The 27,542-nt window shown below is 34.5% G+C and overlaps 3 protein-coding genes and 1 long non-coding RNA gene across 10 annotated transcripts; 3 read left to right on the top strand and 1 right to left on the bottom strand.

The window, feature by feature from the left end:
• The first annotated feature begins 527 nt into the window (after positions 1-527).
• LOC130965548 (uncharacterized) lies at positions 528-1,037 on the top strand. The gene is made up of 2 exons (XM_057890308.1): positions 528-747; positions 829-1,037. The coding sequence occupies exons 1-2, from the start codon at positions 528-530 to the stop codon at positions 1,035-1,037; spliced, it is 429 nt and encodes a 142-aa protein (XP_057746291.1).
• A 7,077-nt stretch (positions 1,038-8,114) lies between these two features.
• Positions 8,115-13,619, top strand: LOC130969588 (uncharacterized). 7 transcript variants are annotated; one of them, XM_057895372.1, is made up of 7 exons: positions 8,115-8,347; positions 9,629-9,771; positions 10,007-10,076; positions 10,405-10,661; positions 11,137-11,253; positions 12,879-12,936; positions 13,090-13,619. In XM_057895372.1, the coding sequence occupies exons 2-7, from the start codon at positions 9,670-9,672 to the stop codon at positions 13,545-13,547; spliced, it is 1,062 nt and encodes a 353-aa protein (XP_057751355.1). In that variant the 5' UTR covers positions 8,115-8,347; positions 9,629-9,669; the 3' UTR covers positions 13,548-13,619. The 7 variants fall into 7 exon arrangements, with proteins under 7 accessions (XP_057751355.1, XP_057751356.1, XP_057751360.1 ...); XM_057895373.1 differs by having other exon boundaries at positions 9,417-9,771; XM_057895377.1 differs by lacking the exon at positions 9,629-9,771.
• A 387-nt stretch (positions 13,620-14,006) lies between these two features.
• LOC130969587 (uncharacterized) lies at positions 14,007-15,574 on the bottom strand. Its single transcript, XR_009081882.1, has 2 exons — positions 15,170-15,574; positions 14,007-14,797 (listed from the first exon to the last, which is right to left on the bottom strand). It is a non-coding gene; the product is annotated as an uncharacterized LOC130969587 (long non-coding RNA).
• A 1,761-nt stretch (positions 15,575-17,335) lies between these two features.
• Positions 17,336-27,535, top strand: LOC130969586 (DEAD-box ATP-dependent RNA helicase FANCM). The gene is made up of 23 exons (XM_057895370.1): positions 17,336-17,475; positions 17,581-17,851; positions 18,136-18,279; positions 18,500-18,582; positions 18,655-18,769; positions 18,884-18,975; positions 19,052-19,106; positions 19,200-19,321; positions 19,397-19,510; positions 20,358-20,551; positions 20,801-20,931; positions 21,576-21,636; positions 21,727-21,797; positions 22,167-22,216; positions 22,279-22,444; positions 22,575-22,702; positions 22,814-23,146; positions 23,286-23,340; positions 23,893-24,276; positions 24,394-24,816; positions 24,955-25,006; positions 25,545-25,685; positions 26,318-27,535. Exons 1-23 carry the CDS (start codon positions 17,431-17,433, stop codon positions 26,796-26,798), a joined length of 3,711 nt encoding a protein of 1,236 aa, XP_057751353.1. The 5' UTR covers positions 17,336-17,430; the 3' UTR covers positions 26,799-27,535.
• Positions 27,536-27,542: the final 7 nt, after the last annotated feature.

Below are 27,542 nucleotides of genomic sequence, written 5' to 3'. Positions count from 1 at the left end.
TTATATTTTCTGATTGCTAGTGGATGCTTGATATTAACTTATTATGTTCCTAATGGTTGCTTGATATTAACTTATATGCATGAAAGTTTCTACCTTATTACTCTGTTCCTGGTGGTTGCTATTTACTGATATGTTTGGATGATGCATGAAGGGTTTGGAGTTGACCATAAAAGAAATAATGCCTAATGCACACCACAGAAATTGCGTGCTTCATATCTGAAAAAAAAAATTATCAAGCATTTCAAGGATCAACAAACTAAATAAATGGTGTGAAAATGTACACAATGCACTATTTTCAAGAATTCAATAGTGCAATGACGAAAATGAAGCAAGTGAATGTGAGAGCTTGGGAGCATCTTCAAAGGTTTGAGCCTGCAGTGTGATCAAATGCCTACTTCAGTCATGGGCCCAAAATCGATAATATCACAAACAATATGTGTGAGGTATGGAACGCCAAGATTGTCGAATACAGAGAAAAACTAATTTTGACGATGTGTGAAGACATACGGTGCTACCTGATGAGAAAAATGGCCACACACAAGAAAAAATTGGAGGCTTATTCTGGTCAGTTGACCCCAGTACAAAAGAAGAAGTTAGATGAGTTTATCAAACTTAGAGCCAATAAGTGGAGAGCAATTTGGACTGGAGACAACGATAGAGCTCTTTTTGAAGTGGATAGGAAAAGCCACAAGGTTGGTGTAAATCTGCAACAAAGGACCTGTACCTGCAATGTTTGGAAACTCACTGGTAATTTTATCTCCTATGTAAATGTTGATACATATTATTTCCCTTTATTATTCTAAACTAAAATATTGTACACTCCTTCAGGAATGCCTTGTAGGCATGCAATTGCAGCCATGTATAAGATTGGGTTGAGGTCAAAAGAGTTTGTGTATAAGTGGCTGACCATAGAATCCATAAAGGCAACTTACAAACATTGCATCAAACATGTCAACAGTAAAGAATACTGGTGTCCAACATCTGCTCCACCATGTGATCCTCCACCAATAAAAAGGCATGCACACCGCCAAAAATGAAGAGAAAGGTGGACTCGGTTGAGAGAGAAATGCAAACTAACAAAACAAAGAAGTCTTTTGAAGTCACATGCTGTAAATGTAAAAAAACCGAGCATTACTACAAGACATGCAAAAATGAAGCAAAAGACCCTAATTGGGCACCCAAGACTAAGAAGGAGAGAAGGGCTGCTAAGGGAAAAGACTTGCAAATTGTAGTTGCTAATGAATCAAGCCAGAACATAGCACATGTATCTTATGCTTCGATTTGTCATATTATACACATTGTTAGGGTTTTAGGTGTCTTGTAATTTAATGGTAAAAGTTCGATTTGTCTAATTTATGTTTGATTATTCATATCATTAGCATCAGACACAGGAGGGCACCAATGCTAATGCAGCTCAAATGGATCTTTTGGTAAATATTCTTTCACCTACAATGATGTTGTTGATATTTTTGGTTTAACTATAAAGTAGTTGTGCTAGGCAAACGCAAAGAAACATAAGAAGAAGCAACCTAAAACAGTTGGAAAGGAGAATCCTTCACATGCTCAAGATCAAATAGATGAGTTACCACAGAAAGAAGAGGTAAAGTTATGATGATATTACTATTGCACATTTTAAATTCAAAACATCTAAATATCTAACTGTCTTGCTTTGTTGTTTCAGGCTGCACCTAAAGCAATTAACTTGACTTAGTCACCACCACAGCCCAACTTTACACCACAACTAAATCATACACAAAGGATGAAGCATACTATTATTAGGCCCCAATGCCTCCCACACCTCCAATGCCTCCCACATCTGCTCCACCAACAATAGGGATCAGGCCCTGTGTTCCACCACCACAACATATGCATCCCAAGAATGCAACCACCAATGTTGTACAACGACAAAGAACAAGTGGCATTTCTATTGAGACAATGAATGTAGCAAGCTTTGGAATTGCTTCAAGGCTATTCAAGTTTATCCCTACTCCTGGGTTCAACCCACCTAGAAAGAAATAATCTATGCAGGGATATAACATACTAATTTGTTATGTTTTGTCTGTTATTTTGGTTACAAAGACCAATGTTTATTTTTCTTAGTGTTGGAAAGCTTAGGTCCCTAATGGACCACTAGTAGTTTATGTGTGATCTCACTTTTGTAAAGGGTTATATGCTGCCCTTTTTTTTATGTTGCTATATTTTTAGAACATGCTTTATTAAAGAGTTATATGTTGTCCCTATGTTTGAATATCATGAGGTTGTTTACTGCAACAAATTAATATAATATATGACTTGTGTTTGCTTTTCGTAAGCCTACTGTCAACTTTGTATAGGTACAAACTAACAAGCATAATATTAAACGACAATTTAGCTTCATTGCCTCCAAACATAATATTATAACATGATAACGGTCTTAACATAAATTCACATAATAATCCTCTAACTTAAAGTCCTAAAGAAATTTGCAATTACAATTCCACAGAAAAAAGCAACAACAGCTAAAACATTAAAACACCTATGACCACTATGCATATGTGTATATCTCTTAACTTGCAATTATAAACCATATACTATGTGCTCTAGCTCCCTCACTTTTCCACCAAACATCTCAGCTGCATCCAAATGATGATCTTCATTTTGCTTCCCACTATCAAAACCAAAGGATTTTGTGCCTTCAACATCAAACAATGTAACGTAATCATCAAGCCACGCAAAGTATTTGCAGTGTGATCCTGAACTTTGCAGTATATAAATAATGGTAAGAACATGCTAAAAGGAGTCACATTAAACGAACTTAACAATAATCCAAATCACCTTAAAGTTTGGACAACCATAAAATCACCTATTAGGGTTTAGCTCTGTTGAAGATAGGAATAGAATTGCATTAGTTCCACAATGGCACTGCGGAGCATTGAACATTTTCTTTTTCTTCGTCTTTCTCAGTCCAACACTTCCAACAGAGCCAGTGATTGCACTCCTACCTTCATCGTTGACTACGTCTCTTCCAATTTTGCGAATGGACGTTGAACTAAGCTCTCTCATGCTGCTCATGACGACTTAGGGCTTCACAAATTAGTCAAAATGAGGGAGACGAACACCAACAATGTATAAGAAGTCTCCCATCAAAATGACGACTTTTTTGTTGACGTGGAAGGGGACAATTAACCCCCTGAGCATTTCGAGGTGTCCACATGTGCAGCGATGATCCACTTCACCAAGAATAAGTGCCAGCACACACGCTTAACGTGACAGCTCAACATTTTCCGCTCGAAGTTAACGGAAAAACACTCACAGAGATCGCGTTATGTCACGGAAGTAAGAGATAAAGACCAAAGTGGATTATTTTTTTCTTGAGGAATCACGTTGTCATTCTGTGAAATGGATAGAGACTGAGTTAGTAGTTCACTCTAAAATGGTTCTTTAAATTTCACTCATTAATTAAATTAATTCTCCATATTTTCATTTGATCAAGTTAGTCTATTGTCAATTATATTTATATTTACACAGTCTATTCACACTTTTTTTTTTATTTATTTGTGGACTTTTTTGAATTGTCGCTAAAATTATTATCAACGAAAAAAATTTGCTTCCCATAACACATGATTGAACAAAAAACTTGTTAATTTGGACTGCAGCTCCCTAATCGCTCGGATTAAGGGGGAATTCTAATGATGGTCACTGGAGTCCCTCTCCAGGAGCTTCAAAAAGCACATGTAGAATCTATTTCTACATTTAATTTGCTAACTCCCAGCTCAATAACTAAATACAAGATCATAAACTCAGCATGTAACATACCAGAAGATTTTAGTCAACAAGGTAACAGTTCAACAATGCAGTAACCATTATAAATGAAGTAATGAAAAGATGATACAAAACAAAACATTGCAAGTTTAAGTGCCCCAAGAAAATAATATCATCAAGATAGGCATTCTCAACATATTACACAAAGAAAAATGATTCAATGAACAGTACATTAGTCTATGATGATATGAATCAAGCAAACAGCTTGTGGTAGTAATGAATTATGACTCAATATATGTCTATATTCAAGTAATAATCAGAACCGGTCTTACGGATTGCTGAATTTGCAAGACAAGTCGCATGATTAACAATAGAAAAAAAGAACTTATTCTATTAAAATTATACCAAACTAGAGATAGAAATTGATTGGTGATGTTTCTTCTCCCTGAATTTGTCATTCTATAACATCAACCTATATCGGAGTTTGCTAGAATGATGGTTATATACGGAGGCAAAGTGCATTGACTTCCATTTCGTTGGTGACACTCATTAGCAGCAAACAGGATTTCGAGACGGGAGATTAAGCTAAATGCCACAAAGCTGTAAATTGATCTTTCCAAACACTTAAAACAGATTCAATTAATTATACCATTATCCAAAAATATATCCACGCCTGTAAATGGTCTACCCTCTACAGACCACCAATATAATTGTTGTGAAACCAATTATGATAGAAAATAAATAGATTAAATGTCATAAAATACAGGAGATGTTGTAGATGATCACTAAAAAGGGATAATAATAAAATGCAATATACTAATATAGCATAGCATCAACTCTTTACTACATTTAAGAATGAACACAATTGGAATCTAAGTAACATAATTGTAGGATTCATGCTAGACACGGGCAGAAATTTTTCTAGTCTTATATCAAGACTTTGGATTTCAAACATGGAATGTAGCATACCCAAAGATTTGGTGAAGAAGTAACAGTTCAATACTGTAGGCAAGTTTGAAAGCAACTCACGAAAGAAATACAATAACCAATGTAAATAAAGGAAATGCAAGCAGTGCTAATAGGAAGAAAAAGGAGAACGGGATCTCATCAGTCTATGATGATATGATTCAATCAAATAGCCACAGTTGAATTCAATAAAATGCATGTATTCCATAACCAATTATATGAATTGCTGAATTGCCAAAATGTCATATGAGTACCCATAATCGAAAAAAACTTGTTCAATTTTAAGAGACAGACTAAACCAAACAGAAATTGATGCATTCTATAGATGGAAGATGGAAGACCTAAGAAGACCATCCATGAGGTGGTCAAATGAGATCTACATGTAAACGGTCTCTTTGTAGACATGATACATGACAGAACTCAATGGCGTCGTTTGATTCATGTAGCTGACCCAACCTAGTGGGACAAAGATTTGTTGTTGTTGTTGTTGTTTGTTGTATTTGTCATATTCTAACACTCAAAATACTATGATTCTATGAAGGAAAGATACCAATCAACGTTGGAATAAGTTAACTGGAACCTTCGGTGATAAACCCTTCCTTGCGACCTTCAAAGCCAGGCCGCAAAAAGCTTTTTCTCTCACTTTGCAATTTTACGCATCTTCTGATGATGAATCCTCTCAGAAATATTATCTGATCGCTTTTGCTGCTTCTCTGCCTTCAACTGGTCCTGTGTTTGAATTCTCTCTTTCCATTTCTCTGTATTCTTCTGTTGCTTCTTCTTCTCTTTACGATTGATTTTCTCTAATAGCTTGGGATCATCATGGACCTTAATCCCCAAAGCTCTATCCATTGCTGCTTTCCACAATTGGTTCTTTGCAGCAGCCTCACCTTCCTCAGGATCATTCTTCTCTTCCTCCAACTTCTTTGCCCTTTCAAGTTCCTTATGCTTTGAAAGTTTCCTCTTCTTCTTCTTTTGCATCTCACCATCTGTAAGTTTGACTTTGGCCCCAAACTTTGATTCTGACCATTGATGTGGTTCTGACCCTTGAAGTCTTCACGTTCTCCATGGTTGCCTCTTCCATGCATAAGAGCTTGAAGCTTTCTTGTTGAACCTCGGTGAAGCACAAATGAAGAAATAAACTTTTGTTGTATTTTGACCAAGAGAGTAACTACAGTTTGTAGTCTTTCTTTCTTCACTTTTATTTGGCAAAAACCTTTTTGCCTTTCTTCAAAATCTAGCCTCTGATCTTTCTATTTCCTTCTTTCTTCTTCTTGGATAATTTCATAATTTGACCGAAGCATGAGAGAGGAGAGAGAAGAGAGAAAAACTTTCGGTGGAAGCTATCAGAGAAATTAAACTCAATTGAATTCCAAGTCCCAGTAACCAAGAAATGAAACTTTGCAATGTGAGTTGAAACTTGGGAAATGTGTCACTTTAACCAAGGGGTAGGTAACCGAATGTGATGTGGGAGCATGTATCTTTATTTTTGTGTCGTTAATTAAAGTAGTCTAGTTTAGCATATATTATTATATTGTGTTATGAGTTAGTCCCACATTGCCCGAGTCATGAAAGTTTCCCCTCCCCTACTAGTATAAATATGCGTATATACCTCTTTTGTTTATGAGTTGAATTGATTGAGTTATATATTTAAATAAGCTGTGTGCTTATCTTTCTCTAGACTCTTTGAGAGTAAGATGTGCATCCTTGGCTTAGCCAACCAAGGTGGATTCTCAGCTACTTTCACCATAGTTGGGTTATTAACCTCGCAAAGATTGGTGGCCCAAGCAACATTCTGGCGTCAGAATGAAACTTTAGTTCTATATTAATTGGATTTGATTTTTTTTCTTTGGTTCCTCATACTTGGCTTTTGATCTTGTGATTTGGGCTTGACTTTTCTTCGTTTACTTCCAGATTCACCACTATTAATTTTGCACAAGGCTTAATTAATTTAATGATCAAATTGAGCTTGTTTTGCTTTTGGCCCATTTAATGACCACGGTATCCCTCAACTCGACAGGTTAATGACTAATCTATCTTGGATCTGAGTTCCATTTAAGGGTTTGCCGCTGGCCAATGGTTGCTGCATGCACAAGGTAGGATTCGAACCCCCGACACTTACTTAAGCGGACGAGTGAGCTAACCACTCGACCAACCAAAGTTGGTTATGTTTCCAAAATTTTTACATGATTGAATGTATTTACAATAATTGTATGTATTCATAAATCACAATAACTTGTCTGACGGAGTTAAAAAACAGGGACCAAAAAGAAGTTTTTTTTAGATGCCTCGTTATCTTTTGATGTTATTTTTAGGGGCCGTTTAAAATTTGTTGTCTTTTTTTTGGGCCCAAAATACTTTAGTTTACCCGTTATTAAATGTGACCTAAAATATTCTTTAGAGTAGTTCTATATCCAATCTTAAGAACATGGTAGATAGAAAATAAATGAGAAAATATCGAAATGGTTTCTCAAATTTTTAACTCGTATCAATTAAGTCTTTTATTTTCTAAAATGATCAAATGAATCTTCTATATTTAGAAACGTAAATTCTAAAAATCACCATCAGTATTAACATTACTGATGGATGTTGTGTTGTTAAGTGTCAAATTGGCACTTTGCTAAATGACATCATTTAGAATTTAGGATCGAATTACAAAAAGATAACGTCGCTTCAAAATTACAATATCTCTTTTTTAAATAAAAAAGCTTTCAAATGACCTCCTTTTTCTTTCTTTCTCACAAAAAATTCAAAGACGTTCCTTTCGTCTTCTTCTGCAACTTTTTCCGTCGTTGTGAATGGCCGACGCTCTTTCACAATATCTCCTTGTTTGTTTAGTGAAGTTCTCTACCTCCGTCAACATCATCGCATTTAGATATTTGTAAGGTGAAAAGTAAAGATTTAGATCTTTTATTAATTATTTGTTTGAACTGTGTTTTTAGTATCTGAGTGATGATAGAAATAATTTTGTGTTTGTTATTTGAATTATCTTTTTTTTTTCATATTCTCTTTCTTTCATTTTATTCATCGTTATTTTCTAGGGTTTAGGATTTCAATTTTAAAATCTATAATCACTATAATAATTTTTATGGTGAAATTCTATTTTAATCATATATATGTTAGTTTAATTTAGAATGTATTATTATTTACATGATAAACGAGATAAGTAAATTAGATAACTGAAAAAAGAATATTTGTAATATATTTTTTTATCGTTTAAAAAGATAAAATTGATATATTTTTTATTTAAATCATATAGATTTTAAATTTAAAAGCTTTCTTAACTTTTTTTTTTCTAAAAGGTTTGAAATTAATATCCCTTATTTACCCTATTTATTATTGCTACTTAAATAAAGTTAAGATTTTTAGATTAAAGAGGAGGATGATAAACGAGGAACTACCGAAAGTCTGAACTAGAGTTAAACATTTATTTATCGTCATAATTTCGTTATGCGCCCAGCCCGCCCTATTTCGTTAGATCAAGCAAAGCCCAAACCCTCACTCGCCAGCTACGACTCCTCCACCATCGACGGCAGCTACAGCCACCGCCAAACAACGGCCGCGACGCAGTCAGTAACGCATTGAATCTCGCTGCCTTCTTCTCCTGTTATCAACAGCGGCGGCTGCGGTTTGCGACAAGGTTTCTTTTCCATCTGTAATTCTTTCTAACAAAGTTGTCCCCCCCCCCCCCCCCCCCCGGCGGGTAGTTCTTGATAGTAATTTGTAGAATCCAGCTTGAGATTTTGTTTGATCAATGCAGTATCGTCGCTGGTCTCTTCTTTCTCTTTCCTTCTCTCCCTTTCTCTCTAGGTTTTCCTATGCCTATGAATTACTTCTTGATGTATTTTCTGAAAAGCAGGATTGTGATGACTGATGAAACATGTTATAGTCTAGTAATTATCTGAAGATATTTTGAGGATTATTTGTTAAAAGAATTGCATTGGAAGTCTAGTTGCCATGCTCAAAAGGAGTTATTTTTAGACGTGCATTTTTCTTATTTCTTCTTGTTTGCATATTTCTTGGGATGACCTTGAGAAGCTTATTAGTATTAGAATTATTATCCTTAGTAGAGTAAGACTGTTGCTATTACCATTTATGACAATTGGATGCCTGCGGTTCCGAAGAAATCAGACATAAGTGACATTCCAGAGTCTAGACATTCATAAGATGAAGTCATTTGATCAAATGCTACTTTAGCCCTTGTGATTAGGTTTCAGTTCTGAGAATAAACTCGTTGTTGTCTGAATAAAATCATTAAGGCTAAGGCATTGCAATGCTGTAACTTCTATTTCCCTTTGGTGCGGCCCTTATCCGGACCCTGCATAATAGGGATGAAACTTGAGCCGACCTGACCTACTCCGCCCCAAATGGGACGGGTTTTTCAACTGTTGACTGGGTTTTGGGGTGGGTACAGGTATTACTTGATGATAATTAGTTGGATATGAGAGCGGAGATGGGTAGTGGTTGCCCCGCCCCATATCTGTCTCATACTCACCCCGAACATACACAAATGAGTGTTTGAGATAGATTATCGGATTTGATGAATTTAAACATTTTAAGATTGCTAAGGATTTGCAATGTGGCCACTTTAATTGTATTTGGAACTTACATGATTTTTATAGTATTTGGTATTTTAGTTTCATAGGCTATAGATTATTCTGTGAAACGCTTGATGCTTTACTCCACGGCTGCCCATTTTTATTCCCCAGGGTAATAGAAGCATTGGACTTTCCTTTCTCTCCATTCGGTTACAAATGGGCTTGGGCTTCGGGCCTAATGGGAGGCAAAAATTGAACTAACCCATCCTAAATTCCAAACCAACTGAACTTAGTTGGCTCGGACTTTGCTTTTTGAAGTAGCCAAACAGATAGAGATATTTGAGTACGCTGTTTAACACTTTGAGTTGTAATAACATTTGCAGCCCTTAGATTTTGTTATTGAAAAAAGTATAGAAGAGTGCAAATGCCTCCATTAAAGTTGCACAACCTTAAATTTCAAGTTGGGGATTCACTAGAGTCAAAGTCCTTCCAGCGAGGTTATCGTGGTGCATGGTTTCGGTGCAAGGTGTATATCTCTTCTCTGGTCTAATTTTTTGCAGAGATAAGATTCTAAACAAAGGGACCAAAACATTTTTTTTCTTATGCATGCAAATTTTCCCAAAACATATGGCAATTGGCAGTAGGGCGCTCCATTAATATGCTCATCATTTTTCTTGAGGAAATTCTAGAATTGAGTTTATATTAAGAATATAACATTTTGTATATATAAAACCTTCTAATTTTTACCACTTTTCTTTCAGATCAGAGAAATTCGCCAGAAAAATGATATGGTGACCTACCTGCTGGAGTATATTGACTATCCTGACCAAAGTATGTCTTTTCGGAGTTAAAACTCAACTTATTGCACGTTCATATGCTGTGTAGCGTAAGTTCTTTTTATTTTTATATTGGATAGTGTCTCATACTTGGGTCCATTTCAAAATTAATGCGTCTTCTTGAAAAGAAAATATAGTGTTTTCTAGGTTGGCTGCTATTTGCTATTGCCTACTATGAATACTTTAACTATTGACATATGTCATAGAATCCCATCATTCTTCTTTTGCCTTAGTAAATGGTAAAGTTAAAATGCCTGGCAATTATAATATACCATGATAGTTGCAAGCCTTTTAGTTATAATTGCTATGCTACTTGCTTCCAGAGCCTATTTGGACCAAGATATATCAGAAGGGCCCAACTAGTATTAGCAAATCAAAGAGATCCAATATGGAGTTGATGGTGCGACCTTCATTTCCTACCATCTATCGAGAAAGTGAAAAGCCCGATATCAGTGCCATCTCAGGAGTGATCATTATTGTTGATAACACATGGAAGGTGGGGGATTTGGTTGATTGGTGGAAAGATGATTGCTATTGGTCAGGAAGAGTGACTAAAATACTGAGAAATGATCAAGTTAAGGTGATACTTCTTGTCTTGCAGTTTATCCGGCTAAGGTGATACTTTTTAACTAGCTTTAAATTCTAGAAACCGAAAGGAAAGTTATTTTCCAGGATTTGTCCTGTCTAACAAAAGCTATAATTTTTTTTGTTTCAATCTTCTAGAAGGTTTCTTAAGTTGCACTTCATTTCTTTTCCGATGGTCAAACTCTAATTTATTTGCTGTAACTTTTGGTCATGTTGAATTTTGTCCTGATCCTTCCAAAAAATCCAAGTTCATCTCCCAGATTTACTGAAAGTCCATGTTTTGAACCTTCTATTTGATCTTTGTCTATCTTCTAATGGTATTATCCAATGAACGAATTTTACACTGAACTTTTAGCCTTTGCCTACTCCTTTTCTTCTTCAAAGAACAATTATCCATATAATTGTAGGTACTTTAGTAGTGCAAATATCATAATTAGTATATCCAACTTATGCCTGAATTCTCCTTATAGATTGATCTGCTGCCAGTTCCATTTGGCGAGGGGATGTCTGATGTAGCTTCAAGCAGGGACCTGCGCCCTTCATTGGATTGGTGTCCGGAAAAGGGTTGGACAGTGCCTATGCCCACTGTACGTACTTATAATCCCATAATTTGGCTTATCTTTCTATCTGTAATTATTAATTAATATTCAATACATAGTACGATATTTACTCCTTATAAGTGAAATGATGTTACATTATACCATATTTTAAACTTAAATGATATTAAAAGTTAAAATGATTATATTATTTACTTTTTATTTTCAATTTCAATTTGGTCCTCAAATTTGGTAAACCTGATTGAATGTCATTATGTGCTTGGAATAAAAAATTTCACCAGGGAAATGTTATTGGTATTGTTTTCAGTTGTAGACATGTTTGTCCCATATAGAGCTGTGTTCGTGCCTTACTTATTTCATCTTTGCCCAACTTTCATTTTCTTTAGGATTATCTGTTTTATAATGGAGCCTTTAGGTTTGTTTAAGTTCAGTATATGAGCTTTCTGCATAATTGGTTTCTAGAATGAAAATATTGTGGCAATGTGCTATTATTGGGTGGGAGAGGATTGCCTATATTAAGAGCATTTTCTTTCTTCTGAATTTCTTTTGTTGAATTTATTCTATGGCTTCTCTTTGGTGCTCAGCACATGGTCTTCTTAAAGGCAGAAGTATTTTGCAGATGCTATACACTATACAGCTAGCTTTTAGTAGTTTCCTTTATTTTGTTAAGTTTCTCTCTTTTGTTCTTCACTTTTGAGGATTTGTTTTTCTGTCCTCCAGTACACATCTTTTGCTTTCTAATAAATTTCCTTTTGTTAAGAAGTTGTGGGCTCAGTTATTCATAGGAAAAATGATGTTTCTGAAAAAGAGAAAGCAAGGATCTGTGAGACTATGTGGGGTTTGAAACTAGTGGCACAGTTTTAATAGTCATTTGTTTGCTGTGGAAAAGCAACAATGATACGTTTGTAATCATTGTATGCATCTCTATGGTTTAAAACGCATGTTAATTCTTGTTTGCAATAACTCACCCGAGAGATCTGTATAGATTTTCATTAACAATGAAAATGATTTGCAAAGATGTGTTTTGTTGGACTTCTAAATTTCCAGTTACTGGAAAAGTAGGAACCTTCCCTCTTTTAAGAAAGAGGCTTTCAACTCTGCAACTCTGTCACCCTAGCTCTTCTATTGCCTCTTTGTTTTTCTTCTCTTCTTTCCAGTGTTTTTTCTTCCTTATCTTTGCCAAAGCTTTCTTTTCCTTGATCTACTCTTGCAAAGAGTCATTCATCAAATTAGGCTTGGGGAATGAAATCTCAATGGGAGGAAACCATGCCTAATTGTTTTAAAATAGCATATATGGACAATTAGGTTATATGCATATAGGTGTATGATAAGAAAATGAGGAATTCTGCTTTGCACAAAATGCTTTTTGAAAAGAATCAAAACAATGGAAACTTGAAAACACTAAAGCAAAAACAATTACGGTCTTTTCTCATCAACTGGGTACGTCACATGGGTATCTAAATTTTGTAATTTTGGTCACTTGATCTCATTGTTTTTTGAATAGTGAAAAGTATCACAATCCTTGTTTCCATTAATCATTTGTCTTAATATGGTATATGGTTTTCTGCTTTGCATGAAGATTGTTTTGTTAAGATCGTTTACACTCTGCCGAGTTTGTATTCTCAAAGATTTGTTAACGACTTAATGTGCAAAAGTTGCAGGAGGGTGGACACGGGCGTGTTTGTGCTGAGATAGTTAATCCACCAAGTACAGGTAAACAGCATCAAAATATACATTTAGGGACTATCAAATGGTTAGAGGAAATAAATTAACTGACTTTGCATTTTGTTCTGGTTGTTGAGACATTCTTTTCTATAGATTTGAGCAGAACTTGTAATTTTCTGTTTCACCTAAACCAAACCGCAGGGATTAACATCCATGCTTCGGACGGAGCAGTGGAGGTTGGTCAGCCTGCAGTAAGGACATATTCTTCACACTCTTCTCAGAATTCAATAGTGAAGAGAAAGCAATTTGACACTACTGGAAACCGTACGGAGATTGATGAAATTGACAGTAAAATCAGAAAAACTTGTTTTTCTGATAGCATTTCAAGTTCACACAGTATGGATGCATCAATTGGAAATACGGAAAGGATTCCCACAAATGGTGAATCCAATAATCATGAGTATCCCTCAAAAAAGATGAGAAGCAGCGATAGCCTTGGTTTGAATTGCATGTCTTCCAATACAATAGAAGCAGCAGTTTTGGACTTGGAGGAACTTGTAAATAGGATCAAATGGTTAAGGGGTATACTGAATTTTGGGATTCCATCTTCATGTACTAAGCAACCATCTTGGGAATTTTCCCAACACCATGCAACCTAATGTTAGACCTCAGGCTAATATGATTTGGTGTTGAATACTTTATACATAGTATACATTTCCTATTTTCGGCTTTGCATTGTTTTTTTTTCTATTGTTTTATTTTGCTTCACACGGGTAAATAAAGCCCAAACAAAAGTTCCAGAAATTAGATTTAAAGAAACAAACATCTCGTTAGCCTATTTAAGTAAGTGATGGAAGTTAAAATTTTGTTTTGTACATACAGTAACTTATTGATCAGTTACAAACCTTTAAATGAGAGTTCGATCTTTGATGAATTAATCTTTAGCTTGTCAGACTGGAAAATAGTGAGATATCATGAGAAACGAAAGAAAAAAGAAAATGTTCTTTTGTATTAACCAGTGGCCATGTCTTAGCCATTTAAATCAAGGACTAAAAGAAAAAAGAGCACATGCTAATTTGGATTGCAATTGGTAAATCTCAGTCAATTTAGTGTTCACATTGCAAAACTATTAAAAACACTATCAAATTATCAATGAAAAAAGAATATGGAGTTAAAATGATTCTCCTTGGCCTTGGTACAGAGCACCATTCAGTTATACAATTTTACAAAGCTGAAAGATACACAGACTAACGAAATTTCCACAACTTTATTGCAAGACTGCCAGAAAAACAATACACGTCTCAACCTCCTTATGTTGAACTGTATCACCCAACAAAAAGAACAAGAGATATATGATTGTAACAAATTGTATAGTGTAATACTTGCAGATCAGTAGTATTAATGCCTTAATACTTTTATGGTACAAAAGGAAATCAACTATGAATATATTTGTACAGGACAAACTAAGAGACCTCGGAGTTACTGTGTCAACTGACAAAATTAAATCCTAAAGTCCTCCATGGCCAGCCGCTGCTTAACCGCGAGAGGAAACAACTTGGGACAAAGCAAGAATTCAATGTCCGATTTCAACATTCAAAATCGCCTGAGCTAGAGTCGAATCAAACCGAGAATAGAGCAGAGGAACCCTTCAATAAAAATCAAAATGTATGAAATAGTGTTCAATCCTGCATACCAAGTTCAACCTCGAGTTCATCATCGTCTTCAAACAGCTTCAAAAGACGAGCATGCTGCGCTTCTCTCCTCTTCTTTTGCCATAATTTGAAAAGAAAAACAGATAGTGCTAACAGAGCCACCACACTGAGGCATACTATAATTATCTTGATCCCCATAGAGCTTTTATGACTTACACCTTTATCTTCATTTTTGGTACCAGATGCCTCAACAAGTCCTTCAAGAACACCCAACTTTCATGAGCCAGTAATAACCATAAGAAACTATATAGATAATTAAATAAATTTATGATTCCCAATAGTATTATGTTAGGTTATGTACTTATGCATGAATAATAAATCCCAAAGTCATAGCTATCAAGCTATTATTTCAAGGCAGAATATTAGGCTTACTACCATGTCATCAACACGGTGAAATTTTCAAGGTTTATGAAATTTTCTAAATTCTAAGCATAAAACAATATAAATCAAAACAAGAGTGAACAAAAATTTTGAGACCAATCTAATCAGTACAATCGGCAAAACCTACATGAAAACCCTATTTAGCAGGTAATTAATCCCTAAAAATTAGCATGAATAAAGAACCGTACCAGAAAGGATTTGCAGATGCAGAGAGATCAAGGCTAAGAGAACTGGGTATGGCAGAGATCTCATGCCTTCTCTCTCTCTCTCTCTCTCTCTCTCTCGCGGCTCAACAAAATGAAGTTGAAGTGTTAACTTCGAGTGCCCGATCCCGATTGCGATCTTGCATCAAACTTTAGGGATAATTTGGTAATTAAAATTTGTTTAAGATTAAAAACTTCTTGATAACGGATCTGGATATGGGGGAAGACTAAGAAGCATGGAATCAATAAATATTGGGGAGTTTTTCTATTCTTCGAAAGGATTATAGATATTGCTGTTTTGGGGTGTCAATTTTTAGATCAGCAGCACTTAACAAATTCATTCAGAGTATTGTTGAGACATTATAAGATGAGATTGTAAGATTGTATTAATTATTATAGGATTTATCTGAGTCTACCCCTTTTGGTCTTTAACATGACATTTAATGCGCATTTTAGCTTTTACAATATTCTTTTGACTGTAATAATGTAATTTTAGTAATTTTAAGGACACTTTTGCACTCTTTATTTTCATTTTTCCTCAGCTTTATTAATAAAAAATAACATATTATCTTATGAATTTTTATAAATTTAATATCATACTAATGACTCATGAGATTGAGATAACTAGTAGAGTTAAAAAAAATTGGATATAATCTGACATTCAAAAAAAAACTATTATACTAATAAATCCAATTTATCTTACCAAATAGTACATGATAAAATATATATTTCTTGTTATTTGGTTAAATTATTTTCTTTTTTTCTTTGTCATGTTATTTGATTTATTAATTATTAGAGATTTTTTTATTTGAGTAAATAAAAAAATTACACAATTTTCTCTAAAGTGAATTTTGTTACATCTAGTTTCTCTTTTACTATATGCAAATCACAATTTAAAATGCCTATTAGTAATTGAATATAAATAATAGCAAAAAGTTATTGGGGTTGTTTTTTTTCTATGTAAGATTCATGTTTAATTATTTTAGTTGCCTTCTTCCACTCTTTTGTTATTAATTTAATCAGATTTTTGAAGAGATTGAGAAAGTGTGTGCAACCATAAAGAAAGATAGAAGAGTGAAAAAAGAATTTTTGGTTTAGTCATTTTTAAATAGCAGTCTTTCATTAATTTATCATTAAATCAGTTTAAAATTTGGATCGTCTCATCTTATTTTTTATTTTAGATGTGGAGATATATGTTTGTAATAAAAAAAATTTGGCTTTATCATTTTCTAAAAAATTTTTTTGTTTCTCATATATAAGTTTTAGTGTTTTGGCTGATTGTATGTATGATTTGCACTTTATTTAAAATTCTCTTATATCTCATATTTAATTATAATAAAATTATTTTATTGGTATAAGTAATTCGTGATTTTTATGTCTCATATTAAAAAAAAATTTATGTTAAAATTTTGGTGTATTTTTATTATTTATTTTATTTAATATATTTACTTGTTTATAATTATTATCATATTGTATTATGAGTATTTTTATATTATTTTTATATTGAATATTTAGTTGTTTTTGTTGTTTTCAAGAATAATAATTTATGAATAAGGCAAATATATAGTAAAACTTCCATATAGTAATAATTTATCTAAAATTAAATTGAGATATTTATAATGCGGTAGACTTCGAATTGAGAAGTTTAAATATACAAATAGAATTAAAATGAAACATAAATTTTATTCTATCGTATTCATTTCTTATTTTTTAGGTCAATTTACATAAGGCGACCACTAATATCTTTATCTATGATTTGTCTGAGTGTATTTTGTTTATGAATAGTTGAACACAATAATGATTATCATTTAAAATTCTGCTCTAATCCTGTAATTTTATATTTATTTTATTTTATGTAAGAAAAAATTAAAATTATTAGTTTCACAATAAGAATAAGCCAATAAGGTGAACAAATCGGCTTGTTTTTATTGTTGGGCCATCCCATTATTGATTTGAAGCACATGGCGACTCCAGAGCTCCCCGGACCCCAAAACACAAAAGCCCAGACGGCGAACGAAAATTTGAGCTGTACGCCAGAGAATCCTTTAGCGCCAAAATTGAAATTTTATTTCTGGTTTCAGTGTTTCACTGCACGAGCTGTGGCTGAGAGTCACTTTTCATAATCATAATCATAAATTCATAATCATCATTTTTTAATTTAATTATTAATTTTTGTCACCGAGCCTCTTCCTCGCTGCTGATGAATTAAAATCGGAGTGGGAGTTTTGAAATCTGAAATTATCGAAATGACATCCAATAACCCTTACGAAATCATAGACGATGATGATGAGGTATGGATGTGGAATTCGATGGTAATTCACAATTGGTTACTACCTAAGTTAGCAGCTTTCTGTCTCTCTCTCTCTCTCTCTGAATTGCTTAGTTATCATTTTTAGGGGTTTGATTGGGAAGCAGCTGCAAGAGAAATCGACGTCGTTTGCCAACAAAGCAAGTGTGTTAGCAGCAGTGGCTGTGATGCAAAGGGGAAGGCGAAGGCGAAGGGAAACAATGGCGACTCATCCCGGCAATCCACTCTCGATCAGTTTGTGGTCACTGCCAAGAAGGAAGCCCCAGTGCTTCAGGCCCAACACGAAGAAGAAGAAGTCCCAACGTCCGCCTCCATCCACCACATTGATGCCGACGCAGCCAAAACTTGGATATACCCTGGTACTTTGTGTCTCTCATTATTTTTTAAATTTTAAAAGTGTTCATTTTGAAAGTGCGGACAGAATTCAGATGAAGGAGAAGCCAAGGGAGAGTGTAAAATCTAGAGAGGAATTTGTCATTATTAATTTTTCTTTTGGTATTCCGGTTAGTTAGAGATAAATATGTAATATATAGATAGATAATTGATTATCCTTAGGGATTATCCATACTGTGTTATGAGATGTTTTTAGCTCACCTCAGCTTGAACAAGGATGTTACTTTTTTTTTTAACTTTTTTTTTTCAGTTAATGTTCCTCTCCGTGACTATCAATTTGCCATCACGAAATCCGCACTTTTTTCAAACACATTGGTGGCATTGCCAACAGGATTAGGCAAGACACTCATCGCTGCTGTTGTTATGTATAACTACTTCAGATGGTTTCCTCAAGGTAATGGTTTAAGTAACTGTCACTGTGGATCCACAACTTTTTATACATGGTTATATCTTTGTCTGTGATTGCCAATTTTACGTGCAACACAAGTATATTGGTATGTTTTACATCCTTATAAATGCAAGGAGAGAGCCATTCTCAGAATTTGCAACACAAGTCCTAATGCAAGGGTGGCTCCTTTTACATATTTGCTTTCTGCTGTTTCTTTCTGCAACAGGAAAAATAGTCTTTGCTGCTCCTTCTCGACCACTTGTCATGCAGCAGATAGAAGCATGCCATAATATTGTTGGAATACCCCAGGTAGGAACTGTTTTCTCCTTCATCTTTCCTTGAAGGATAATTCTGAAAATTTTTGGGTGAACATAATTACAGAAATGGACAATTGATATGACGGGTCAAATAAGTCCTCCCAAAAGAGCTTGTTTTTGGAAAACAAAGCGGGTTTTCTTTGTCACCCCACAAGTGTTGGAGAAAGATATTCATTCTGGTGAAGTTCTTAATCTATTCAATATTTATCTGGATAATTATTTAAATGTTTTGTATTCTGTGCTTTGCTTCATTTGATATCCACTGACTTTGTTCATGATGTGATTTGTTTAAGGTATATGCTTAGTAAAGTACTTGGTGTGTTTGGTTATTGATGAAGCTCACAGAGCTACAGGAAATTACTCTTATTGTGAAGCTGTTCGTGAGGTTTGTTTTTCAGTACATGTTTATTCTTCATTTATACTATGTAAAGTTGATTTATCCCAGTTGTCTTTCTTTGTAGCTGATGGCTGTACCAGTGCAACTTAGAATATTAGCATTAACTGCAACCCCAGGATGTATGTTGGTAACTTGGTATTAACCAAATTCTAATTTGGTTGTTGTTTACTTGAAAAACCAGTTTGTGCTCTAATTCTAAGTGTGATATTCAGCAAAGAAGCAGACAGTCCAGCATGTTATTGATAATCTTCATGTCTCCAAGCTTGAATATCGCAGTGAGGTTAACCATGACGTTATTCCATATGTTCATAACAGGAAGATAGAGTTGGTAGAGGTAGTCAACCCATACCTATGTGGAATTTAAGGTTATATGTTTACCTTTTTGAGATCTTTGTCTCCATATTACCAGGTTGCAATGGGCCAAGATGCTGCAGAAATAAATGATAAGCTTTTGGATGTCATTCGTCCAATAGTAGCAAGGCTTAATGATATTGGGGTCATTCAGAATAGAAATTATCGTACTGTATGGCTCATTACCCACTAATTTCTTAATTTTTCTCCTGGTTTCAGATTTTCTTGCTTACCTTTTAATAGCAAATAATTACACGAGTTAGCAATGTTTTCATTGAAGCTCCTCAAAGAATGGATTGTGCTTCTTCTCCCCCTTCTTTGGTATTAATCACCTATTGAAGAACCATTTTAACTCTAAAGTTGGCTTTTTATTTTAATGAGTTCTATTAAAATCATAGGGTGTAAACATAGTCAGATAATTTTTTGGAAATGTTTAACAATAAATAAGGCATTTTAATCCTTAACATATATGATACTGGAAAGTAACAACAGTAAGTCCTTGCTTACAATTGTCTTTTTTCTGTTCTCTTTCTTTCCTACATTTCTGTCAAACTGTTCTCGCGACACCCATTGTCAACTTAGAAAGCCTTTTTGTGCGTTACACCCAAGATGTTAAATAATAGTTTGTCCAGAGCTGTTCTGAGTAATAAGTTCAATACAGTGATAATGATATGGCAGGAGCATTGATTAGTAGCATTGTTTCATAAATTTGTAATTTCTACGACGAACCTCGTTTGGATTCCTTTAGACTTGTTCGACTGCCTGGACATTTCTTTTTCTAGTCACATTGCCGAGCTTCTAGGAAATTATATGCCTGTCGCTGATGTTTATTATCCAACTGCTTTGCATGAACAATTAAAAAGTTGATTATTTCTAATTGGTTTTTCTTAGCTATTGCTATTAAGCTTCGTTTTCTTCTCATTGTTATCTAGCATTTCTTTTGGCCTGAACTATAACTACGAAGACTTGATTAGACACATTAATCACGAATTACACTTTATCTTTTGAATGATGGACAGTTGAGCCCTTGTACGTTACTTGAAATAAGGGAAAAGTTCCGTCAAGGACATAGGCAAGACCTTTCTAATATCAACAATGTAGATGTCGAAGGGTATTTTGGGGTTCTTATCACTCTTTATTACATCCATAAGCTACTTTCAAGTCATGGAGTAAGGCCAGCACAAGAAATGCTTGAAAGAAAATTGAAGCAAGGGTAGGCCTTTGTTATACATTTATACATAAGTGCGCATAAAAAAAGTTGCTTTTGGTTATTATATACAGATATGATTTTTTTTTAACCTACTCTGTATGCAATATAAATTTTAAAATATTTTGAATTTTATTGGTCCCTATGCTTGTATGTTTGTTAGTAAATTTATCCCGTTAAGGGCTTTTTGAGGATATTTTCATTATCTTTTGCATTTATTGTTCTATGCTAACCTCGTTAAAGTTTCAATACAAGATTTTTCGCAAAATATATGAGTAAAAATGAAGTTATGCTGAAAGCAAGGCAACTGATGCAGCAAAGCTTGTCTCATGGAGCATCTAGTCCTAAGCTCTCCAAAATGCTAGAAGTACTACATGATCATTTCAGTATGTAAAATTTCTGTTGTCAATTATGTGTATCTTAATAATTGGATTAATTATCATTTATCAATATCAAGGGTGTTGATTTTTTTATTTATGCTGCTGAGTGCTGACAGTAATGTAACAAAGAAATAAAAATGCTAAAAAAAAAGAATTGTTGCCAGAATTGTACAGCCAGAATGACGTATGTGGCAATATTATTATGCTGGTTATTTTATAAAAAGATGCCCTTGTGCTTATTTCATGTTTAGCTGGTATAGAAGTGTATATTAAGGAGGCTTGGTTTTATGTTTCAGAGTTTGTGAAAATTAAGATGAATATGAAAAAATGATCAAATTTTGGTGCTTTTATATTTTTTATTATATTTTCCTCTAGATGATCCTTTTGCTTTATTTTATGAATTTTTGCTGAAAGTTGAAATTGATGAGATGAGGATTTTATAATAGAAAGAAACAAAGGAACTAAGGAAGCAAGAAAACTTGCAGAATGTTTTTTCTAGTACTATAAAGATTAGTTGTCACCCTATCCGTGATTTAAGGAGTATTGCTTCTTGATAATGTGAAAGAAGCATTATTCCATTCTTCTGAACCAGAAAATTTGCAAATGGATGTAATGCGCATCAGTGAATACCATCTTTGTTGTGGTTGCAGAAACCAATGATCCCAAAAGTTCAAGGGTAATTATCTTCTCCAATTATAGAGAAAGTGTCAGGTAAAATACAATTGTGTGATTTCTGTATCTTATTCTGTGTAGTTTACAAATGACCTTCTGCCAAATTGAAATTTTTCGACTGTACAATAGGGACATTATGGGTGCACTTGGAAACATTGGGGAACCAGTCAGAGCTACAGAGTTTATTGGTCAAAGTTCAGGTATTTGATGTGACATTCCTTTTTTTTATTAAAATAATAGCAAAAAACAAAAAACACGAGAGGTAAAAGTAAAACAAACTAAGCCAGCCTAACACTAACTCTGAGGTATGTCATCCCAGTCTTGTCCTCCTGAATATATTGTTGCATCTTTGTTGTGGCCTCTATCCAGAACTGGAAGCTGATTGCATCGTCCTCCCCTCTTAATTTATTTTTGCCTAGTTGTTAAATTGTTGTTGACATATGCATCTTTCTTCTTCTGTTTATTTATTCATAAGAAATATCTTATCCTTGATCATATAAATTGTTTCCTTCATTATTATTATTATTATGTCATTCATGAAAGAATATTTTCATTTTAATGATTTACAGGGAAAGCAATGAAAGGTCAGTCCCAAAAAGTTCAACAGGCTGTGCTGAAGGTAAGTGTTTCATTTAGTATTAGTATTCAAACTCTTTCATGTACTTACAATGTTTACCACAGAAATTTCGGTCCGGTGCCTACAATGTTATTGTTGCTACATCAATCGGTGAAGAAGGTCTAGATATAATGGAAGTTGATCTTGTCATATCTTTTGATGCAAATATTTCACCACTTAGAATGATTCAGCGAATGGGAAGAACTGGAAGAAAGCATGATGGACGAGTTGATATCCTTTGGTTTCCAGTTTTGTGTATTGGCTTGTTAACAATGAGAAGCAATCAATGTTGATGGGGAAATCTTATTTCATGTTCTACAGAAGTTTAAGCATTTGTTAATGATTCCTTAACAATTCTTACTAATTTTAGCTTGTGAAGGGTCAGAGTTGAACGGCTACTTGCGGAAGAAGGCAAAGAGCAAGAGTATAAGTAAACACATGCGAAATGGGGGTGTAGATAGCTTCAACTTTCATCCTAGTCCAAGAATGGTTGGAAACTATTTGATAAATTTAAACTCCTCTATTCTCTATTTTGTGATTTTGTTTATGTTGGCACGTCTACTATGCTTATCATCTAAATCCTGTTAAATACTTTTGTAGATTCCCCATGTCTTCAAACCTGAAGTTCAATATGTTGAGATGTCAATTGAGAAATTTATTCCCCGTGAAAAGAATGTGAAAGATGTCCCTCTTCCAATTTCTCCATCCAAAGATAAACTCACTGTTGCTGAAATGGATTTACTTAAAATGTATTTCCATTCTACTGAGGAAAATACAAGTAGATTGTCTCTCATTGCCTTTCCTTACTTTCAAACCTTTCCTTCTAGAGTTCATAAAGTCAAGCATTCCCTTAGAACAATGATGCTTATAGACGCAATGCAGCATTTGCAAGGATTAGAAACGTGTCCAGGAAATGACAAAACTACTCTTCAGGTTTTACATCCTTTCCTAAAATTAGTGTTACTACCATACTGTTAAATATGACCATAGATTCACAGTCATGCTATGGTCTGTTTTTTTTCCTTATTTTATTTTTGTTCGGTAAAATGATGATGTCTTCTGTTTAATTCAGGAAGGTTCGTGTTTAGGAAATAGCAAGCCGTTTTCCATTTCTGTGGCCAAACATGGTACTTATCATCTGTTCATTTTTCTGCCCTAACTTGGACAATAAAGACTGTAAGAATCAACACACCAAGTACAAGGCCTGTTTTAGATAAAGTATCCAATGTGATTCCGGAATGGGGATTAATTTTGTTTCATTTTTATCTTTCCCATTTTTTAAAAAAATGTGGAGTAACTGCTCTCTCTCCACCCCACCTTATTCCGCCCCTTCTGTGTGCGTGGGTTTTGTTCTGAAATAATTCTGCAATTTCATGTGAAAAATATAGGTTTTTTGGGTGAAAATTCCATAATATTTTGCTTTTCTAAGTGTGCTATTATTCCTCTAATTGTCATTTCAATTTATGTTTCACAAAATTGTCAACATGATAGAAAAAAATGGTGGTGCAATACTACAGATTTTATTTTCCATATTAATTCTTTCTTGATGGGACTTATCCTTTTCTGTGAAGTAGCATTTTCAACTTGTGTGAGAATTTCCCAAATACCAAAAAACATGTGAAATTTATATAATTCAGTAGCTAGTGGGAATTTCTTATTGTTTGTATGTTCTACTTCAGACACTGAATCATGCTATAGGCATACAATGGAAAGGAATGTTGACACCATAAATTGTATGAACTTGGATTCCCATCCTTTGAGGATTAAAACCAAAGATACTATTGATCTAACTATACAAGAAGATAGTACTTTCGATGACTTGATTGAGCATGAAGAGGATTCACTCCAGGGTGATGAGATAGTTCCCGAGACTCCGGTTGCTAATAAAAGTGCATCAAATGGAGGAGATGATGCTGGTGAAACGACCAACCTTGTGGTCAAGACTTCATTGTTTCCAGAAGATGTATGCATTAATGGCATTAGAGAAGGAGAATTTAGTCCTCGCTTAACTGATTTCATTACAAGTGGTGTTGTTCCAGAGTCTCCAGTTGATGATGAACAAGGTTAGTGTCTTCAATCATAATGTACCTCTGCACACTATATTTGAATTTTTTTTATACGATTGAGTGTGTTTTATTCACAGTGACATATAATTAATTCTGAAACATTTAATTTTCCAGAGAAATCAAGAGGCAAGTCTGTAATTCGAGACTGTATTTTGCCTGTTCGACTCCACGAAGAACAGGATACGAGTCCCTTGAGTTCTATGCGAAGTGAAAAAGTTGTAATTGAGGGCAGTACTGGCAAGAATGTCTCTAATTCTCCAGTAGATAATGGAACTCGAACTCCTTTACTTGAGCTGAAGAATTCTGCAATTAAAAGACGACGCATCATTATTTCCCAAACTGAGGAAGGTCACTCACACATGTCTGACCCAAGCTTCAGGGAAGAATCACATTTAAGCTCTGGTAAAATGCCTGGAACTGCAAGCATTCAACCTTTGCGCAAATTTAAAAGGTTGCGGAAAGCTGCAGATGGTGACGGCAAAGCTAATCAGGAAAACAATGATCCCATCCGATATAAGCATGTTCAAAGTCATTTTGGTGAGTCTGATGCACCCTTTTCCTTTGTTGAACTAATTGTAGAAGTATTTCTACCACGTTGAACATAATTTTTAACTAGTTCCATAATGAATATATACGAAAACTAAGAGGTTAAGCTGTTCTACTTTTGCATTTTAGGTAAAAGGAAATCAACGAATGATGTGAGAGACTTCATTGAGGAGGAAGCTGAGTAAGTTTAAGCCAAACATTTGCCGAATCTTGCATTCATCAATGTTGTTGTTGATGATCATGATGATGTTGTAGTTGTTGTTTGAAAATTAACATTGAAGTTACATATTTTTCATTGATGATTGAAGATAGGATTAAATGTTTTTTTGTTCAAAATTCATAACTATTTGCTTGACTGACTATATAATTTTGTTTTTTGATATTGATCCAACATTTTCAAATTTTTATTGGCTCTTAAAACTTATGATGGATTTGTTTCAAGAAGTTTAAAGTATTCTTTAAATGAGTTAAACATGAAAAGAATATTATTTCAGTTTAACAATAAAAAACGACCCAGAAAATGGTAGGAAGTGAACCAAATATCTGTAGAAAATTTGAACCAAAAATAAAAAAAGGAATCAAAATCAAAATTTGCGATATTTCCAGTACCATTATATTCAACCTAAAAGATATATTGAAATATTATGCAAGGAAAGTGCATATATCATGGACATTTTGTGAAAGCATATCCAATATGATGAGCTATTCAATGTCTGCAGGGTCTCTGCAGAGGCAAATGTATCTAGTGACGAAGATGGAGAAGATGATGTTTCTTATGACAGTTTCATTGATGACAGGACAAATCCTATAGGAGAAAGTCAGCCTGAAGTTAGTAGAGTGGACATGATGGCAATTTACAGGTATTTTATTCATATTCCTCCTATTTGTCAGCTTTCTATAGGAGGATGCATAATTCCAGACATGGTAGCAAAATAACTCATAAATTCGTCTTATAAATAAACAAAGTGGGCTGGTTGGTTCAAGTGGTCTACACTTGTTCCCTTGAATAAGATTGCAGGATTCAAACTTGGTAAATGAATTAATGAAAATAAGAAGATAAAAACAAGCTACTGAACAGATTAGTCGAAGTATAGGTAATGTTAGGTGTTGACCTTTGGTTGGGTGATTCTGTTGAATAATTGACATATCAATGAGCTACGAAGACAAAGAAAGTTTAAATTTCCTAATCAACCATTAAGGTTGAAGGAAAAAAATTGAAGAATGAAAAGATGAAATTGCTTTTTAAATCACACTAGATGAAATTGAAGAATGATAAGAATGATAAGAGACAAGGCTAGTGTATGTTTTAAAAAAGCAATGTCACATTTTCAAAGAGAAACCTTGTGACTAATTAGCGAGGCGTTTCACAATGTACATACCTTTACCTCGTGTATTATCCTTGTTTCTTTCTTTGCTAGTTTGTAGTATATAGAATCTTGTCAACTTGATATTAAAGTTGCATAATGACTCACTAGAATCAACTCTGCTGCAGGCGTTCTTTGCTTAGTCAAACGCAGATAAATGGAAGTTACAGCTCTTCTGCCATGTTCAGCCCTGACAGTGTGACTAATGGAAGTGGGAGCTCTTCAGGCAAGACAGTAATGAGTCATGTTCATGGCAACTGCATAGACAAAGAAAAAGTGCCATCAACTAGTTCCCTTACAGGAAACGTTACAAGTCGTAAAAGATTATCCCTTTATCATTCAGGAGGACACCTTCCAACTATGAACCTTGAACAAGAATTTGCACTTCAATCAAAGAAAGACTTGGTGGATGCCCCTGATTTTACTGTGGATTATCAATGTGATGATCAATTTTATAACGACCTTGATCTTGATGAGCTGGAGGCACAAGCAATCTCACTTCATAAAAAGAAATTAAGTTTGTCAACTCAGAAGCAAGATGCAATCCCTCTACCTCCCTCTCTGAAGGAAGATAGCTTTTGGGCTCCATCGTTTGACCTTGGCATATGAGAAACAATTGATGCAGCTTGCTACTTCTGTTTTGTATATTGGTTAGATTAGATAAATCTTTATGATTCACCTTTCTGTATATTCATTTATGCGGATTCACGCCCCAATGTTGTTTGGCTCCCCCTCTTATGGACATTGCTAAGGTCAATTGCGACGGGAGTGTTTTTACTGATTGGTATTTGGCTGGCTTTGGTTGTGCAATTTGTGAAGCGCAAGTAGATGGATCAAGGGCTGTTTGGGTTACTGTCACAAATTAATGTCTTACATAGTGAGCTATTTGCAATTTGAGGAGGTCTGGTGCTGACTAGGGCGTCTGGCCTGAGGAGAATCTCGTGTGAAAGACAGCATTGATGCTTTCTCTTTGGTTAACAGTACTGAAGATACATGAGCTCTTATGTGAGAATGGAAGGTTATCGTCAAGTTCATTCAGCACTCCGCTGCATGCTTAGGACGGCTGAGTCCACAGGTTCCATATGTAGCCCAGACTGCTGTCGAGGCTCATGTGGCTAGCGATCTGGCCTCTTCGGATTCCCAATGTTGATATGGTGATGAATTATAAGCACAACAAATGGACATCATATCACTAGGCTTTTGGTTAATGCAATACAGCACGCAATATTGTTATTTATCATGAGGGATATTTATTCATTTTTACATAAGACCATTATGTCTATTCATCTGTAATTATAGTTAGTTTATTACAAAGATGGATATCAATATTTTCCTAGTGACACTAAACTCCCA

Source organism: Arachis stenosperma, chromosome 3 (assembly GCF_014773155.1).
Source record: "Arachis stenosperma cultivar V10309 chromosome 3, arast.V10309.gnm1.PFL2, whole genome shotgun sequence".
NCBI lineage: Eukaryota > Viridiplantae > Streptophyta > Magnoliopsida > Fabales > Fabaceae > Arachis > Arachis stenosperma.
Note: the sequence above shows the minus strand (reverse complement) of the source record. Positions and strands in the feature narration are given on the sequence as shown.